General features: G+C 39.3%; 1 protein-coding gene across 5 annotated transcripts in view; it reads left to right on the forward strand.

Annotated features, from left to right (window-relative positions):
• Nucleotides 1-17636, forward strand: part of FNIP2 (folliculin interacting protein 2) — a 137633-nt gene that overhangs the window by 85934 nt on the left and 34063 nt on the right. For all 5 annotated transcript variants that reach the window (XM_037830908.1, XM_037830909.1, XM_037830907.1 and 2 more), the window contains 7 exons: nt 630-759; nt 8327-8528; nt 8829-8917; nt 10298-10444; nt 10570-10739; nt 14799-16128; nt 17069-17225. In XM_037830908.1, coding sequence (XP_037686836.1) covers nt 630-759; nt 8327-8528; nt 8829-8917; nt 10298-10444; nt 10570-10739; nt 14799-16128; nt 17069-17225 — 2225 coding nt within the window. The remainder of the gene's footprint in view (nt 1-629; nt 760-8326; nt 8529-8828; nt 8918-10297; nt 10445-10569; nt 10740-14798; nt 16129-17068; nt 17226-17636) is intronic.

The following is a 17636-nucleotide window of genomic DNA, read 5'->3' on the forward strand; positions in this document are numbered from 1 at the left end:
ATAGGTAAACTAAGGCAGGCTTCTCCTATCCCCATGGAACATCTAATATTATGTGGCAGGAGGAGGCAGAAAAGGCTTAGAGGCAAATAAATAATCCAAACAGAGAGTATGTATAAGACTAAAGATTGCTGTTTCACAGCCAATGGTGGGGGAGGAAAAGGGGATTAGTATTGTGTATATGGAGATATGGGGATCAGGAGAAGGGGATACTTTTTGGAAGAAATATTTATATTCCAAGATTTTACTTTGAAATATAGAGTGAAGGAGTAGTCAAGAGGAAGATATATTTATAGGTAATCACAGTATATGACATGAGTTACCAGGTAACAAGATAACTAGTTATATTACATGGACTATACTACCAGAAATCTGCAGTCTTTACTCTGAATGAGTAATAATTATTTTGCATTTATCATATGGGGCCTGGTCATTTATGTACTTGCTATGTCTGTGGTCCTTATTTCCCTTTTTTAAAGGAAGTTTTCTTTGCTTTACAGAAATCTTAATAGGAGAAATTATAGTCTCCCCCTGCTGGATGTGACTGTAGAATATGAAAATTTCAGTTACTTGTCCTATTCTGTTTCTTTAGGTAGCTACAACTTTCAATTTTCAAATTTTCTTCCCCACAGCCTCACTAAGCAGCCTTTTGATTACACCTTTTCCATCTCCCACCTCCTCTACATCCTCTTCCAGCAGTTACCAGCGCCGCTGGCTTCGAAGTCAGACAACAAGTTTGGAAAATGGCATTATTCCAAGGAGGTGAGTTGCAAGTTTCCTCTTGCTGAGAAAGGTAGTAGTGTAGGCAACTTGATGAAACTAGTGTGGCACTGTACTCAACCTGCCCTCACTGTTGTCAACAGAAAAAGAGAGCCCAAACTTTTTGAATAGCTTCAGCTTAGCCTCAAAGTTTATGAGTTAGAAGTTTGTGGAAAGAATAAATTAAAGCTAGAGAAAATCTGGTTCGGGAAACACTGGGAAATATCTGGATAGTTGCACCATCTGTGAGCTAGGTAAGGCAAGCATTTTGGTGTTAACAATTTTTAAATGAATACACTCTCTCTTTAAATTGACTCCTTTACGGAAATTGCTCTTATAAATTAGAAGGGTAGAATAAATCTCTTTCTTGCCTCATGGTGATACCTATGTGATGTATGAAAATAAACTGAAGGTTTGACATACTCTGTAAAACTTAAATTCTGAAACTAATTGAGCAGATATGAATAGTATTATAAAGAGAAACAGTATCAAGTTGTTTTCTTCCTTCATTTCAGTTTCAATTGTTTTTGGATCTGAAGTTTAGTTGTGTGCAAAATAAATATTCTTAGCTTAATATGATGTTAGATCAGTAGCTTCAAACCTCTTCTTGCAACCCAAAAACTTCTTCGGGAGTTAAGATAGGTCGGGCCTATGAGAATTCATGTGTAAATTGATTGATTTAGTGAACTAACTAGTGATCTCCATGTGCGGTTATCTGTGAAGATGTAAAGACTTAGCTGTACATCTACACTTAAGTAGTTTATGGGCTAGTTGGGAAGATGATATGCACATAAATAAGATGGAAAATTATAAATGCCATAGAAAGGCATAGATGAAGTGCTTTAGGATGATGCAGTGATAATTGTGGGAAGAATTGGGGAACTCTTCATGGAGGAGATGGTACTGAAGGACAAACTGAGAAAGGAGGAGTCAGGGTGTATGTGCGGCATATCTAGTTGGATGGTGGCTTTGGGGGGAAGGAGGAAAGGAGTAGGCTGGGGAGATGGAGGTGGGGGATAATTTTTAGGTGGTATCTCCTCCTCTTGCCTTCCCCCTTCTCCCATTACATATAAACATAAGCACCCCCACCAAAAAAAATTTTGTTTCTCTCACAGTTCTAGGGAGCTAGACAGAAAACTTACAGCTGCCGTCATCGCCTCAGCAGCACCCTCTGCAGTCCCTGTCGCTGCGCTGTCTCCATCCCCACACTGAGGAGCTGCTTTTTGGTTGGGGACTTTGAATGGAATGGTTGATAGCTTGGAATTTGGTGTGGGGACAAGTTCTAGCTCTGCTACTCACTAGATGTTCGATAGAACAAGTTAACCTGGATTCTAAGCATTGTTTCCTCATCTGCAATGTAATAGTACTGGTACCTCCTTCAGAGCATTGTTGGGAGGTTCAGTGAGATGAAACGAGTCAAGTGCATAGCCCAGGACATGGGACATGGTAAATAAACATTGGCCTGTACAATGTATGTGCTATTATTATTGCCATCACGTTGTCATTACCGTTACTACAGCTGTCAGGAGAAGGCACCTCCACCATCGTCACTGTCATTATGATGGGCTTCTGTGATTGGAAGACATGGGTCTTAGAAGCTTCTCTTTTCCTTTCCTCTGTTCTAAAAATGCTTTTCATCCCTTCAGGTTTAGATCAGAAGTTGAATAGCATTCTCCAACTCACTCCTCCAGAATCCTTTAAAACTTAATTTGAATTGAGACCTGGCATTGGGAACTAATCAATCTTCAGTGAACTTACACATAGAATAAGTATCTTGGGTTTAGAAAGCCTGTGGATACAGTCAGGGCTGGCTATATAATTTTTGGGCCAGTGCACAATGAAAATGTGGGACCCATTGTTCAAAAAGCAGGAAGGAGTGCTATTGAAGGTACTAAAATGTTAAGTTTTTTCCTTTAAAAATATTTTACTTATAAAACATAATAGGAGTAAAAGTGATAAGTGAATAACAACATACCGTATAACTTGCAAAATATTTTGGTGTCATAATTTTAGATAATACAATGAATTATAATACTTTAATGTGATATCTTGATTTATCATAAGATTTTTCTGGCACACTTCTAGACATCCATTTGTTAGGTCATCAAAATTTATACTTTCAGCAACTTCACTTTCAATTGATATAATCAGTCACTCCTGGTCAAATGCAAGGTGTCAAATAATTTTTCGTAATTTTAATGTTGAAAAGGATCTTTCTGCTGATGCACCTGTTACTGGAACTGTTAAAAGTATTTTATAGGCTATGACAACATTGTCATAAACTCCTGATAAACTTTCAAAATAAAAATTTATTACATATAGACAATTCTTGTGACAGTTTTTCTGAGATTTAATTCTTCACACACATTCATTTCGTGTGTGATTTTAATTTTAAATGTAAATTTATACAATGTTATTTCAATGTTTCCTCTGACATTTCCTGTAACTTGTGGAAGTTTTATAAGAAACCAAAAGTATCTTCATGAGTTGTATCTAATTCAAAATGTCTATTTATGCTTCTAACACTGTATCCTCATTTATACGGAAAAATTAATTTGAAAAAGGTCTTCCTCATTAATAATTGGTTCATCTGAAGCTTCATATGAAAATAGTATTCTTTTCTTTCCAATTCAGCAATCTTTACATTTAATTTCTATTTCTTTACCTGTGGATATATGCTTTGCAGTGTTGCAGCAGTTTTGAAAACCAAAGATTATGAAATAAATATGCTTTATTACAGTGTTCATGGTTAGGCTTTTAGTTTGTGAATATTTACTGTCCTAGCACTTAGGTTGGAGAGTTAACATTTGAACAGACTCCATGGAGATGGGCTCCAAGGATGGATGGGCTTGTCTTCCAGGGTGGTCTGAGCTCCTCCTTTCTCCCACAGTCGTGGCCACTGCTGCTTCTGCTGCTGCTGCCACTGTCACAGCCACCAGTCTGCAGCACCCTGAACTGCTCCAGGCATGTGCGTGCATGTGACCACCAGGCCAAGTGCCCGGTGCCTGCTGGGTCCCTGCCTGAGCCTGCCCATGTCTCCACTGCCTCCATACGTACTCCATTGCCCCATCAGACTTCACTTACAGAACACAAGTTCAAAGATAATTTCAACCATCATAAGATGGCAACTGCAGAGCATTAACCCAAGCAAGGGGCTCTTCTGAGAGCAGAGCCCTGTGTGACTGCACACATCTCCCACAGATGAAGCTGGCCCTGACCATGGTACCGTTTAACACTGAGAATGGAAGTGCAGCAGACATTTTGAATTGATGTCTGTGCCTGTGAAGATCCCGTCATTTAAAGTTTGTGGCAGTTGATCTCCCTTTTGGCAGGTGTGTAGGTGGGAAAATTAGTTTCATAAGCTAAAGACAAGAAAACAGTAGGTACCAAAAATTATGATTGCCTCTGGCTTTGAGAGAAAATTCACAGCAATCAAAACACTTCCTTCCTAAGAGAGTTAAAGCTTGTAGTCAGGGATGATATTGAAAATCCTCAACAGCTGATTCCATGCTGACATCCATGCCTAGCGACCCCTGGTGTACCAGGTACTAATTTTGGTTACTCTGAGGAGCAGGACTTGGGCATTTACTAGCTGGTGCAGAAGTATATTGCCTGTCATGGAAGAGAAGCTGCAGAAATTTCATCACCTAGTGTTCCGGTTTGCTAAAGCTGCCATAATGCAAAATACCAGAAATGGATTGGCTTTTATAAGGAGGATTTATTAGGTTACAAATTCACAGTTCTAAGGCCATAAAAGTGTCCAAACTAAGGCATCAACAAGAGGATACCTTCACTGAAGAAAGGCCGATGGCGTTTGGAACACCTCTTTCAGCTGGGGAGGCACATGACTGGCGTCTGCTGGTCCTTTGCTCCCAGGTTTTGGTTTCAAAATGGCTTTCTCCAAAATGTCTCTGAGCTGTCTCTCTTAGCTTCTCTCTCTCAGCTCCTGTGCATCCTTGTTCTCCCAGGACATTTCTCTCTAAGTGTCTGGGCATCCTCCCTTAGCTTCTCCAGGGCAAATCCTGGGCTTCAACTCTTAGCTTAGCATCTCCAGACATCTTTCTGTCTGCATCTCCAAGCATCTCCAAGCATCTCGGTATGTGTTGGCCCCTGAGCTCTTTTGACTCCAGTAAACTTATCAATGGGGTCACACTCACAGTTGGGTGGGTCATATCTCCATGGAAACAACCTAATCAAAATATCCCATCCATAATCAGTCTGCACCCACAAGATTGGATTAAAAAAACATGGCTTTTGGGGGAGGAGAGGACATAATAGATTCAAACCAGGACACCTAGTGAAGCTATGGAAAACCTGAAGAAGCAATGTATAGTGTCCCAGAAAGGCTTTTTGTTTGTAGTATTAAATTGAAGCAATCATCACTTAAAGTTGCTGATGGAATATTTTTGGACCCACAATAACAAATTTCATATGATCCAATGAATACATAGATTCAGCATAAGTTCAAGCTTCCATAAGCAATTATTAGATTAAGCAGCCTTGATATTAATTATAGATTGTTAAGATGTACTTAAATAATCATATTTTTATTTATGATCTGGAAGTATTCATAATGTACATAAATGCTTTATCATAGGTATCAATAAAATTCTATTTGATTTCTTTATAAGAAAAAAACGGAAGTGTGTAATGTACCACTGTATAGAACAGTTTGGTGGTTCCTTAAAAAGTTAAACATAGAATTGCCATGTGATTTTGCATTTCCACTTCTATCTATATTCCCCAAAAGATTGAAAACAGTGACTCAAATATTTTTACACCAATGATCACAGCAGTATTATTTACAATAGTCAAAAGCTGGAAGCAGCCCAAATGTCTGTCAACAGAGGAATGGATATACAAAATGTGGTATATCCATGCAGTGGAATATTATTCAGCCATAAAAAGGAATGAAGTTCTGGTTCATGCTACAACACGGATGAACCTTAAAGACATTATGCTAAGTGAAAGAAGCCAGACACAAAAGGCTACATATTGTATGATTTCGTTTATATGAAATGTCTAAAATAGGCAAATTCATAGAGACAGAAAGCAGACTAGAGGTTACCAGGGACCAAGGTGGGGGGGGGAGGAATGGGGGATTGGAGAGCTATTGCTTATGGGTAAAGCATTGTTACTTGGAGTGTTGAAAAGTTTTGGAAATGGATGGTGAATGATGGTCACACAGCATTGTAAGTGTAACTAATGCTACTGAATTGTACACTTAAAAATGGTTAAGATGGCAGATTTTGTTACATATATTTTACCACGAGAAAATTTAAAATTAATAAATGAAGTGCATAGCTTTGGTTTTTCCTTGACTGGAAGACCTGTCAGCTGATGGGCTTGTTCCCAGCTGTTTCCCCTCATTCTGGCAGGATGCATCTGATGGCATGAGCATCAGAGGATGGGTTAGGCATGGCCAGAGTCCTTGGTCGTTTCCAAGGTTCAAGATAGTCTGAGCCCCAGACTAGAGGACAGAAATCCTGCACTCTAATTCCAGCACTAACAAGCTTTCCATTCCCAAGGCAAGATGAGTAATCATACTCCCTCACTTTCCGCATTTGTAAAATGGCCTGTATACTTTGCCTGATGACTAGGATGGTAAAGATATGAAGTATTTGGCTGAATACTTAAAAATTTGTCAACATTCTAAAACATCCTTTTTGTGTAACAATTTTAAAAATGTAATTCAATACTACATGACCTGAGTTACTCTAGTTTGCACAACCCAAGACTACAGAATGAAGCTCAATTGCTTTAGATTTCAGTAGAGAGATACATTAGGTTGCTCTGTATAGCTGTGAACGTTTTTCAGAAATGCAGTAGGTGGCACTCTCTCCCATGTTAAAACCAGTGACAGAGTTGGTTATGGTTGAAAGGGTAGAGATGGAGATGATGGTTAAAGCTGCATAGGGTTCAGCATTTCTTACAATTTGACTGTTAAATACCTGGTTAGCCTGAAGATGAATTGATTAATATGGTCATTTTACTTTTGAAAAAGAAGAGAAATAGGAGATACCAGGCACAGAGGAAAGGATTTCAAGAAACTGTTGGTGTAATATAAGCTCAGAAAAATTTTCTATATAGAACAAAAATAAGTTGGTGCAGAAAAGTGAGGTTGTAGTACAGTATGTTGGTAAAGAGGAGGAAGTATTGTGTGAAATTCCAGGAAATTTTAAGAAAGCCTCAAGAATTTTTTTCAGATGAGCACATGATTAGAATGTAGGGACTTCTCAGAGAAAACAGATGATGGTTTATCTTTAAAATGTATGGTATTTACAAGATTGTGTTCTGCCAGTGGCACGTCTCAAATGAGAACTTTTTACTGATTTATCAGCCATACCTTCATCTCCAGGATCTTGCTTGAAGTCGAGGGAAATGGTAACATACTCTTCTATGATTAGAACAAGATGTCTTTCTCCGTCCCATTAAAAATAAAATAGCTTTGCTGACCCTAAAACTTTTGATGTGTATATGTTTTAAAAAATCTGCATGTATTTGAAATCACAGAAACGTTATAGATAGTGATAGAGCACTAATAGTTCAAGACCAAGGGTGGGAGGCTAACAGATTCGAATTCTGCCAAGCATAAGCAATTGTTACGTTGTAATTTGTAGTAAAGAAAATGTAGGAAACAGTGACTTCTCATATTTGGCAGATATGTGGCTAAATGGTAGAATCAATTAAAAAGAGAAAATTTATTGCGCACCTACTATATGTTTGGCTAGGTGCTTTCATTTGCAATATATTATTTCCTTTGCTTTGTTGTCTTTGCAGAAAAGATAAATTATTCTGTTTATATTTATTCCTGCTGTTAGTAGCTCTGTGGTAGCTATGTTGGATTTTCAGAATAAAGAAGTGGGAATACCCATGTGGTTAGACCATGTTTGTGAAGCTTACCCCTTAAAACAACTTGAATGTATATATCCAGAACTTGTTGACTTCATGGCTCTTTTATACTGAAGCAGAAACTCTTCAAAGAATCAAAATTTTTTTGAGAGTTTGACTGTAATAAAAGAAAGGTGGGTCTTTTCCATTGGAGGATCTCCCACAGAGTTTAATTACATGGCTTAATCTTAGCATTTAGAGGAATAATTCCATTTTAGGAAAGCATGCTTAAACACTTAGCGTTTAGTAAACATCCAAGTATGATGCTTTGTTTAACAGAATGACATATAGGATCATTCTTCTTTCGAAGTTCTCATCTATTGTAACTATCAACCAAAACAAAGGGCCTATGTTTCATGCCTCTTTCTGAATAGCACCAATCTGACAGTAAAGTAATCCAAGGGAAAGGACCAAGAGTCTAATAGAGGGACATGTAAAATTACTTTTAGTTTTCATTTGAGTTTCTTTTCTTGTTAGGATAATATTGTGTGGCAAACTGGTGTTCTTAGTTTTCATGACAGAAAATTATGAAAAAGAATGAATCAGAGGTAGATAAACTCTTAATTAGGACTCTCAGTTTCCTGGATCAGCTTTCTGAATGTCATTCTCTGGCATTACAGTTTATCTTCAGTGTAATTCGCTGATGCCTGGCAACTTTTCAAATTTATTTTTCTTCCAGGTCAACTGATGAGACATTCAGTTTGGCTGAAGAAACCTGCAGTTCTAATCCAGCCATAGTTCGGAGGAAGAAAATCGCCATAAGCATCATCTTTTCCCTATGTGAAAAAGAAGAAGCACAAAAGAATTTCCAGGACTTCTTTTTTTCTCATTTCCCCTTGTTTGAATCTCACATGAACAGACTGAAGAGTGCAATTGAAAAGGTAATAAAAATTGTAATTCAGCATCAAATGGAGAAGCAATTATAGGGCTTGTAAAGGCAGTAGAAGCTGTTTTTTTATATATCAAATGACTTACAGAAGTTAAATCATCCACAGCAGTGATGGATCCTTAGGTACATCAATGTTAGATGAACTTCAGGGAAGGAAATTATCACTTTCTGATGACTTATTATTACCTTTGGAGTTTTAAATTGATGATAACATTACCTTTTATTAATATAGCCAAGCAGATAAGAAATTTATTCTCAGGGTGTAATTTGGCTTGTTTTCTTCTCAACAAAGGCCATGATCACCTGTAGGAAGATAGCAGAATCAAGTCACCGAGTCCAATTTTATGTCAGCCATCTGATGGAAGCTCTGGGAGAATTCAGGTAAATTGGTAAAGTTTAGCAAATCCCAGATTATCAGTAAACCTACATAGTTTGCGTGGGTGTCAGGTAGCACTTAACTCACCTGTTGCTCTGCTGTGGTCAGACTAGAAGCTTGCTTGTGCTTTAGAGTCTGGATACTAGCTTAATGAAAGTATCAATTTTTCAGGAGTCAAGAAATACTCCTGGATACTAGCTTAATGAAAGTTTCAATTTTTCAGGAGTCAAGAATCTGCAAGTACAGAACCAGAAAGCCTCACTGTGTACCTAGGTCTTGTTCTTACTTCAGCAATCAACCCCTCCTGAAATGGTGACAAAATAAAGTGTTTTAGTAATCAGGAACCTTAGTTTTAGCAAGTGAATCCCAGTTCCATGTAACCATAACTTGTGATTGCTACCTAACTCAGCAGACACTATTTTTTGCTATCAGGGAATTCTTTTGGGCCCCAGTTATTTCATGCACACATTTAGAAAATCAGGTCTCATCCATCTTGATTTGGAAAGAGTGGTTGTGTTTTAAATTCAGAGACATGATGACCTGTTACCCAGTGGAGATCCTAAGCTAAGTTATATGCTCTCTGGAAAACCTCTTGTGGGTCATGTAGCTTGGAGCAGAGCCCCCTGAAGCATGCGTTGGGTGACCTGCATTCTCCTCGTGACCTTGTCGTTAAGTCTTTTTATGTCTTTAAGCCTCAGTTTCCTAATCTGAATATTGATAGAACTAGACTAGTCAGTTTCTCTGATTGCTTACAGCTCTGAGAATTTGGTTCTATTAGTCCACATAAAACCTTAATGTATGGTATAGTTGTGAAGAACCATATGTGTAGTTTTTTGTTTTTTAATTTTTTTAATCTAAAATGAACAGGGTGCTTTGGCTCAGAGAACTAAAGCATTAGCTAGGAATTGGGAGAGTTGTTGCCTTACTCACTTTTTCAGTATAGCATTTACTTTTCCCATTTAGTTTCTTGCTATAGAAATAGGTATAAAATCTGACACAAGACATTGTGAAAACAAATTATAAAAATGGAGATTTTATGTCAGGGATTGGCAAACGTTTTCTGTATAGGGCCAAATAGTAAACATTTGAGGTTTTGCCAGCATGTTCTCTGTTGCAACTGCTCTTAGCTTTGTCAGAAGCAGTCATGGTCAACACGTAGATGAACAGGTGTGGCTGTGTTCCAATCAAATTTTATTTATGAAATAGGTAGCAGTCAGATTTGACCTGTGGGCCATATTTTGCTGCCCCCTGTTTTATATTTTGCTTGAATCCCATAGGGACCACATAGATCCAAATTATTGTTTTCTCCTTTGTTCTTTATAGAAAGATTATCCAAAATAATACCTGTGATGATTTTATGTATCCCTTCACTTTCTTTTTTATAGAGGGACTATCTGGAACTTATATTCTGTTCCAAGGATAGCAGAACCTGTATGGCTTACCATGATGTCCAGCACTTTGGAAAAAACCCAGCTCTGCCAACGCTTTCTCAAGGAATTTACACTTCTCATAGAACAAATCAACAAAAACCAGTAAGCTGCAACTCTCTGAAGACTTGGGTTCAAGTGTATGCAAATTCCATGGGCAGTGTATGCGCTGCATATGACATGCCTCATCCTGCATTGATTAATCTCGTATTTTCTTCCACTTCTCCAAGGTTTTTTGCTGCCTTACTGACTGCAGTGCTAACCTACCACCTGGCCTGGGTACCAACTGTCATGCCTGTTGATCACCCTCCCATTAAAGCCTTCTCAGAGAAACGCACCTCTCAGTCTGTGAACATGCTGGCCAAAACACACCCATATAATCCTCTCTGGGCACAGTTGGGTTAGTATTTAATTTGACTATTCAGAGAATATGTGGGATGGAATAGGAAAAAATGTTTAGAATCTATAGTTTGTAACTGGTTTTCCACCTGGTAATACAGGGGTTGTCATTGGGCCAGAGGGAGTAGGAGGTTGAACTGTGGATTACTTGAATTGAGCAGCTTTGTTTTATTCTTTTAAAGCAGTAAACTGTATTCTTCTTTACCTTAGTGGCTATTCACCCTAGTGCAGGACTTTTCAGCCTTGGCATTATTGACATTTTGGACCAAATAATTCTTTATTAGGGTGGGGGAGTGGAAGCTTTTTGTGCATTGTAAGATGTTAAAGAGCATCCCTGGCGTCTATTCACTAGATGCCAGTAAAACCACCACAACCACCACCTCCAAGTCATGACAATAAAGTATGTCTTTGGACACTGTTAGATGTTCCCTGAGGGGCAAAATTGTCCAGTGCTTTTCTAGTTGAGAAGCACTGCTCTAGAGGATGGACTGGATGGGGAAAAAAAAAAAGGAGAGAGAGAAAGAAAAAAAAATAACACCCTATAATTTTCCACCTTTTAAATTTTATCTTAGATTAGAAATCTTGTTTTTCTCTACCCTGTTAGCTCGCAATTAGTTGGTGGTATTCATTTCCTCAAAACTTTGTGCTCAGGCTTGATATAGGGATCTTATGCTCTGACATAGTTGTTACAGAGTTTGAGAAGTTGGGAGACCAGAGTTCCATTTTTGGGTTCATGTGGAGGAGAGGTGTACTCTAGGATCTCTCATTCATCAAACATTTAGAATAAAATAAAACACATACTCATTCTGTTCCAGACGCTATGCTACATGCCAGGGACATGGAGTTGAGTAACATACACTGCTTAGCCTCAGGAAGTTAGCTTATTGCGTAATGGAGGAGGTGGATTTGTATTCAGATGATTTCAAAACATCCTGATTACTCCTTAATGGGAGTGTGCAAGGGGGTGCAAGAGACAGTATGCAGAGTGGTTAAGAGCACGGGTGCCAAAATTGAATCCAGTGGCATGACCAGCATTACTTAACTTCTCTGTGCCTCATTCTCTTCACCTGTAAAATGGGGTAATAATAGTACTTACTTCTTGGTTGCTGTGGGGATAAGATTAATTATATATAAGGCACCTTTGTGATGGTGCTGATGATGATAATATTAATTTTGGAGGGGCACCTGGAGAGAGGGAGTGAGGGGATAGAGATATTCAAAGAAGGCTTATTTGAGGAAGAGTTAAGATGGCATTTTCCAGAAATAGAAATTATGGACTAGGGTGAGGGCAAAGTATTCTAATCTTAGAAAATAGCATATTATAATAACAATAATGAAAGCTGGCACTGTGAGCCAAGCACTGTTTGAAGTGCTTTTTACATATATTAATGAATTAATTAGATTCTCATTGCAATTCTATTACTATTGTCCTCATTTTATAAACGATAATGATGCCTTGCCCTTATGCACTTGGTTGTGAGATGTGTAAGGGGGAGCATGCATGTCTCAAAGTTACAAGATAAGTATATATTAAATAGATTAACCGAAGAATTTATAGATATTAAAAATGGACTTAATATCACTGATCAGTATTGAGTTCAATAAAGAACTCAGAACATTGAACTCAGAACGTGTGTAACTCATTCTGGGTCATACTGTTCTTCCTGGGGAGGACAGAACATTGTTGTTCTTACTGTGGAATAACAGTCTTGAAAAAAAGTAGTATCATTAAATGTAGACGGGAAAGGGGCCGGATATTAAGGAAACATGGTGTTTCATGCCTCTAGGTCACCTGTTAAAATCAGTGTTAATTAAGCAGTGTGTGTTTAATTAGAAAAGAAAATATCAGGGCAACTCATAGTATGTTTTATGAAATGTTCCTTTCAGAAAGTGTGTGAGATTACAGTGTAAAATGTAGTTCTTTCTTGGGATGGGTATACAAAGTTTGAAAGCCACTGTCTTACACCACTGATTGAAGGAGTTTCATGTCAATCTCTTTTTGACCCTAATGACCTCATGGGTTTGTGGAAATGAAAAGCAGCTTTTCTCCTCAAGAGCTTTGGGATTACTGGTTTAAATTAACAAAAGGTACAAGTCTGCAATTTTTTCTTTGTAATTTTTAAAAATTGTACTCATGAAAACAAAGTGATCTACTATAAAATTAGTAGCTTCATCAATCCAAGACTCAAAAACTTGCCTTTAATTTCAAGATCTTGTAAGTCTTAAATATTAATAATCTGTTATTTTTATGATACAGTAATTTTTGAGGTTTGGCTCTGAAGTGATGGCACTGATTCTGATTCTACACATATTGCTCTCATTACTTTATATATATAGTTTAAAGTATTATAAATCGTGTTTTTAATAACCTTCCTTGTTTTACATTTTTCCATTTATGCCTTAGTTACTGAAAGGTATAATACCAAAAGTTTAAATGCATTGCTAAAAAAAAATCACTATTCTGAGTGATCTTTCTCCTGTGGATTGTTAAACCGGATTTCAGATATGTAATGTTAATCTTCTTTAGTTACATTGAGACTGATTTAACAAAAATGTCCCACAAATTCCTGAAATGACTGTGATATCTGCAGCAACAGGCAGAGGTACTCAAAGGGAATTGACAGTAAAACTGTTAGTCAAGAAATTTTTCTCAAACAAAAACATTTGTCCTACATCAGACTACAATTTTCAGTTATTCTTTTGAGTACTTGTATGGTTTTTCAGTCAGTTACAAAAGCCTCATATATAAGGATCAGTTAGCTTGTAATCCAGTCTTTTAATAGATAGGACTGTTTAATATTGTTTCTGTTCTGCCCTTTAAAGATCTAAGGAGCAATAGCCTTGTAATAGGGAAAACTCTACAAAGGAAATGATTCCTAAAGGTTTTCATAACTTTTTCTCAATTTTAAACTATTAATTTTAGTTTTATGTAGTCTATGCCCTTATAAATACCCTCTCTAGATGCATTCCTCCAATGGTTCTAACTTCCTGAGTTTTTATTTATAACTATTGCCATGTGCCATCTCTTCTTTAGTTAGCATCTTTCCAGGTTTTGATTTGTTCTGACATTCTGGTTATTTCCTTAACTGTTTCAGACCATTCAGTGGGTTGGTTATACGGATATATAAATAAGATAAATGCATAAAAGACACTTGGCATCGTGCCCATATGGTCAGTAAATGTTGGTTCATTGTTATAATAGCCAATATCATTATTATCAAAGTATCAAATGTATAACTTTCAATCAAATGTAATAATTAAATTATCAAATGTAATTATTTTAATAGGCATTTAACAAATACTTTTGATGAAAGGTTTGCACTGGGATCAATGACACATTTACCCCACTTCTACCTTTAAACTAAATGGATTGTTCACAATTCATTAGCCAGTTCTTGATCAACTAATCAGATTATAATTAATGGGATGTATCATTTTTGTATTAGAATTTTCATGTGAAGTAAAATAAAGAAAAAATTCAGATTCATTATTCATGACAAAGTAATTTTCTTCTCATTAATCAAACTGATAAACTGGGAGAATTCTAAGCAGGCCACCTCATTAAGTATTTTTAATTGACTCACCGCATTTCTGTTGAGAGATCCCCAAATGTGGATTTTACTCCAAGTCTCATTGTCCTGGAATTCTTCTAACAATTCTTATTCTAGTTTCCAAGCTACTGTATTTGATATGGTCAAACAGTCAAGGCTCTGGCTTTAGCCTTCCTTGGGGAAGTGGGCATTGACCACCTCAGTGAGCTGCATGGAAAGACCTGACAGGGCCATTGAGCAAGCTGTGCACACAATAGCACTGAACCTGGGCATCAAGGGCTAGCGCCTGCAGCGGGTGCACAGCCTTTCCAGGCAGACTTTCCCTTATAGAGGCAAAACTAAAACATAATTATTGTTAGTATTTACCTCTTTGCCTCAGTCAGGCATCTGAAGAAATGATTCTAGTTTGGGATTATATGTCATCTGTTTTTCTCTTGTAAGGGCTGACATATCTGTTGCATGCTCACCCCAGAGGGCTTTGTCTTTGTGTCCACCTTTGTTCTCTCTAGGTGATCTGTATGGAGCCATAGGCTCTCCAGTGAGGCTGACTCGCACCGTGGTGGTAGGGAAGCAGAAGGATTTGGTCCAGCGCATACTTTATGTCCTGACCTACTTTCTCCGTTGTTCTGAACTACAAGAGAACCAGCTGACCTGGAGTGGGATTCATGGTGAAGGTGACCAAGTGTTAAATGGAAGCAAGATCACAACAGCCCTGGAGAAAGGAGAGGTAGAGGAGTCAGAGTATGTGGTAGTTACGGTGAGAAATGAGCCTGCCCTCTTACCTCCCATCCTACCACTAACTAAGGCTGAGAGAAGGAATCCTGGATCCACAGGGTTGGCTGGGATCACCGAAGGCACTGACATTAGAGTCCTGTGTCCCAAACCAGAGCAGAGTTCTGAGGCCTGTAGCATGGGATTACAAGAGCCAGCGTTGAATAGCTTGTGGAAAACTCAGGGTGCTTTTTGTGGGGAGGAAGAAAGTAAAAAGGCGGTACCACATGATGGCTCTTTAGGAACCTCTAGCTCTGAAGCTCCAGGGGCAGGATTGAAGATCAGCCAACAGACTGTCAGTGAGGAGTTGAAAGAAGAAATGCCTAAGAAACTTTCAGACCGGTCAGCAGCCTGGCCTTGCCCTGACAGATATTCCTGGAAGAAGCCTCCCTTAGAAAAGGTCACTTTCCAGATTGGAAGCTCTGTATCTCCAGATTCTGACTTTGAAAGCCGCATGAAGGAAATGGAGGAGCAGCTGAAGGCCTGTAGACAATATCCAGAGTTAGCCAGGAGCCCCTTGGCTCAGGCCAGTGTGGCCACTGAGGTGGCTCTGGACCACCAGACGCTTAGGCGCCCCTTTACACCTGGCTTTCAAAAGAACATCTGCTGTCCTCAGAATCGGTCGTCTGAGGGGGATGAGGGTGAATTTGACAGGGGTTTTGCTAAGGACAGAGGCATCGGGAACGATGCTGTAGCAGATGCTGCTGCGCAACTCAGCCAATCTGCTGGCTCATTTGCACCTTCTGACTATGCAGCAGGAACTGGAAAGAGAATGCTGGAGGAAACCAGGGGTGTGTATTTGAAGCAGGTGGAAGAACCTTTGTTAGAGGCTCTTCCAAACAGGTGTGTACAGCAGGCCTCTGGCCTCTCGGTCGCTGCAGATGTCCCCTGTGGGGATGCCAACAGGAAGGCGGACTTCAGAATTGAAGGAGACATTCCCAGAAACGAAAGCTTGGACAGCGCTCTCGGAGACAGTGATGATGAAGCATGTGCTTCAGCGATGCTGAATCTAGGGCACAATGGTGACAGGACTGAAGGGTCCTTGGAAATGGAGCTGCCTCTGCCAAGGTAATGCTGGCAGGATGGGAGGCAGAGGGAACTGGGTTCAAGTACTATTTTCCTGGCGTAAAACTGATCATGGGCTCAACACTACTGTTTGTTATTTAACACACAGTGCTTTTCTTTTTCTTAATTAAAGTATTAGAAATTATCGATTGATACAAATTGGTTTCTAGACTGCCCTTTTTCTAAGGAAAAAGTTCTCTGAGTGAGGAGGCAAGTGGTTTCTTTGCAGCTATTGTGACATTCCAGGGGAAGCTAAAGGATAGAGAGTGGAGCTAACGGGAAATTCGGGTGGAAGTGGTGGTTGGAGGCAGGGAATTTCATTTTCTGTCATCTGCATGGAAGTTACGTGGCTGGCAGCAGATGCCTCACTCTAGAGGTGATGGATTACATGCGCTGCGTGGTTTCTCTCCTGCCATTCTGAGCAGTGTGACATGGTTGGGAAACATCCCTTCTCCCTTAACACTCCATCAGGTTGATTCTTTGGTCTGTGATGACTGCAAGCAGTAATTAGAGATTTCTTCTGTGTTTCTGCACAGTCACAGACGCCACCCTGTACAGTCACAGACGCCACCCTGTACAGATATGTTGAGTTCTGAAAGCCAGACTTTAGCAAGAGGCCCCTTCAGTAAACTGCTCTTTTTTTTTTTTTTTTCAGTATTTTGACTCAGACTGTCTGGTGGATGTTTGGAATGAGGTACAAGGACAAACTCTGTAACCAGCCATGGAAATATTTTTTTCCCACTTTTCCATTTTTAATAAAGTTTTTTCTCTCCCAACCCCCTTCCTTTTCCCACATCAATGATCCCTTTGCTGGAGGACTGGTGAAATGGGCCACCCCAAATCTATTTTATTTACCCATGTCACTGGGGGTTTGTCCCACTTGTACTGTAGGGAGGGAGTACATTTTTGCTTGTGCATTTTAATGGGCCAAATATTGTTTTAGGTCTCAGAGCATCAGTAACCAGAACATGAAAAACTTTGGCCGTTCACTTTTGGCGGGTTATTGTCCCACGTACATGCCTGATCTGGTGCTTCACGGGACCAGCAACGATGAGAAGCTGAAGCAGTGCCTGATGGCTGATCTAGTCCACACAGTACATGTAAGTGATCCTAGCTTGGAGCCTTTGGCTACCGACAGTGGGTCAGCCAGGGTCTGAACCGGCAACAGGTGGCACCCTCACAAGGGTTTAGACTGAAAGGAGTCTAATTAACAGGAGTGTTTAATAGAGATGTGGACAGGCTAAGGGAACCAACAGGGCTGGGGAAGCACCTGGGGACTAGCAGCAACAAGAAGCTGAGCTCATCATACCTGAGCATTAAAGGATAAGCGGAGGGAGCAGTGACCCCAGAGCTGGTGAGAGCTGGCTGCTTGGCTGCAAGAACAGTGAGAAAGGTAGGAGAAAGAATACGTGGCATCTTTCTCTCCATATCCTCTGACTTCTGGTATCTCCTGTTGTCTGAGCCCAGCTGGAAGCCAGAGAGCAAGGTCACAGCTGATGTAGATGCAGCCC

This window comes from Choloepus didactylus, chromosome 3, assembly GCF_015220235.1.
Source record: "Choloepus didactylus isolate mChoDid1 chromosome 3, mChoDid1.pri, whole genome shotgun sequence".
Taxonomy (NCBI): Eukaryota; Metazoa; Chordata; class Mammalia; order Pilosa; family Megalonychidae; genus Choloepus; species Choloepus didactylus.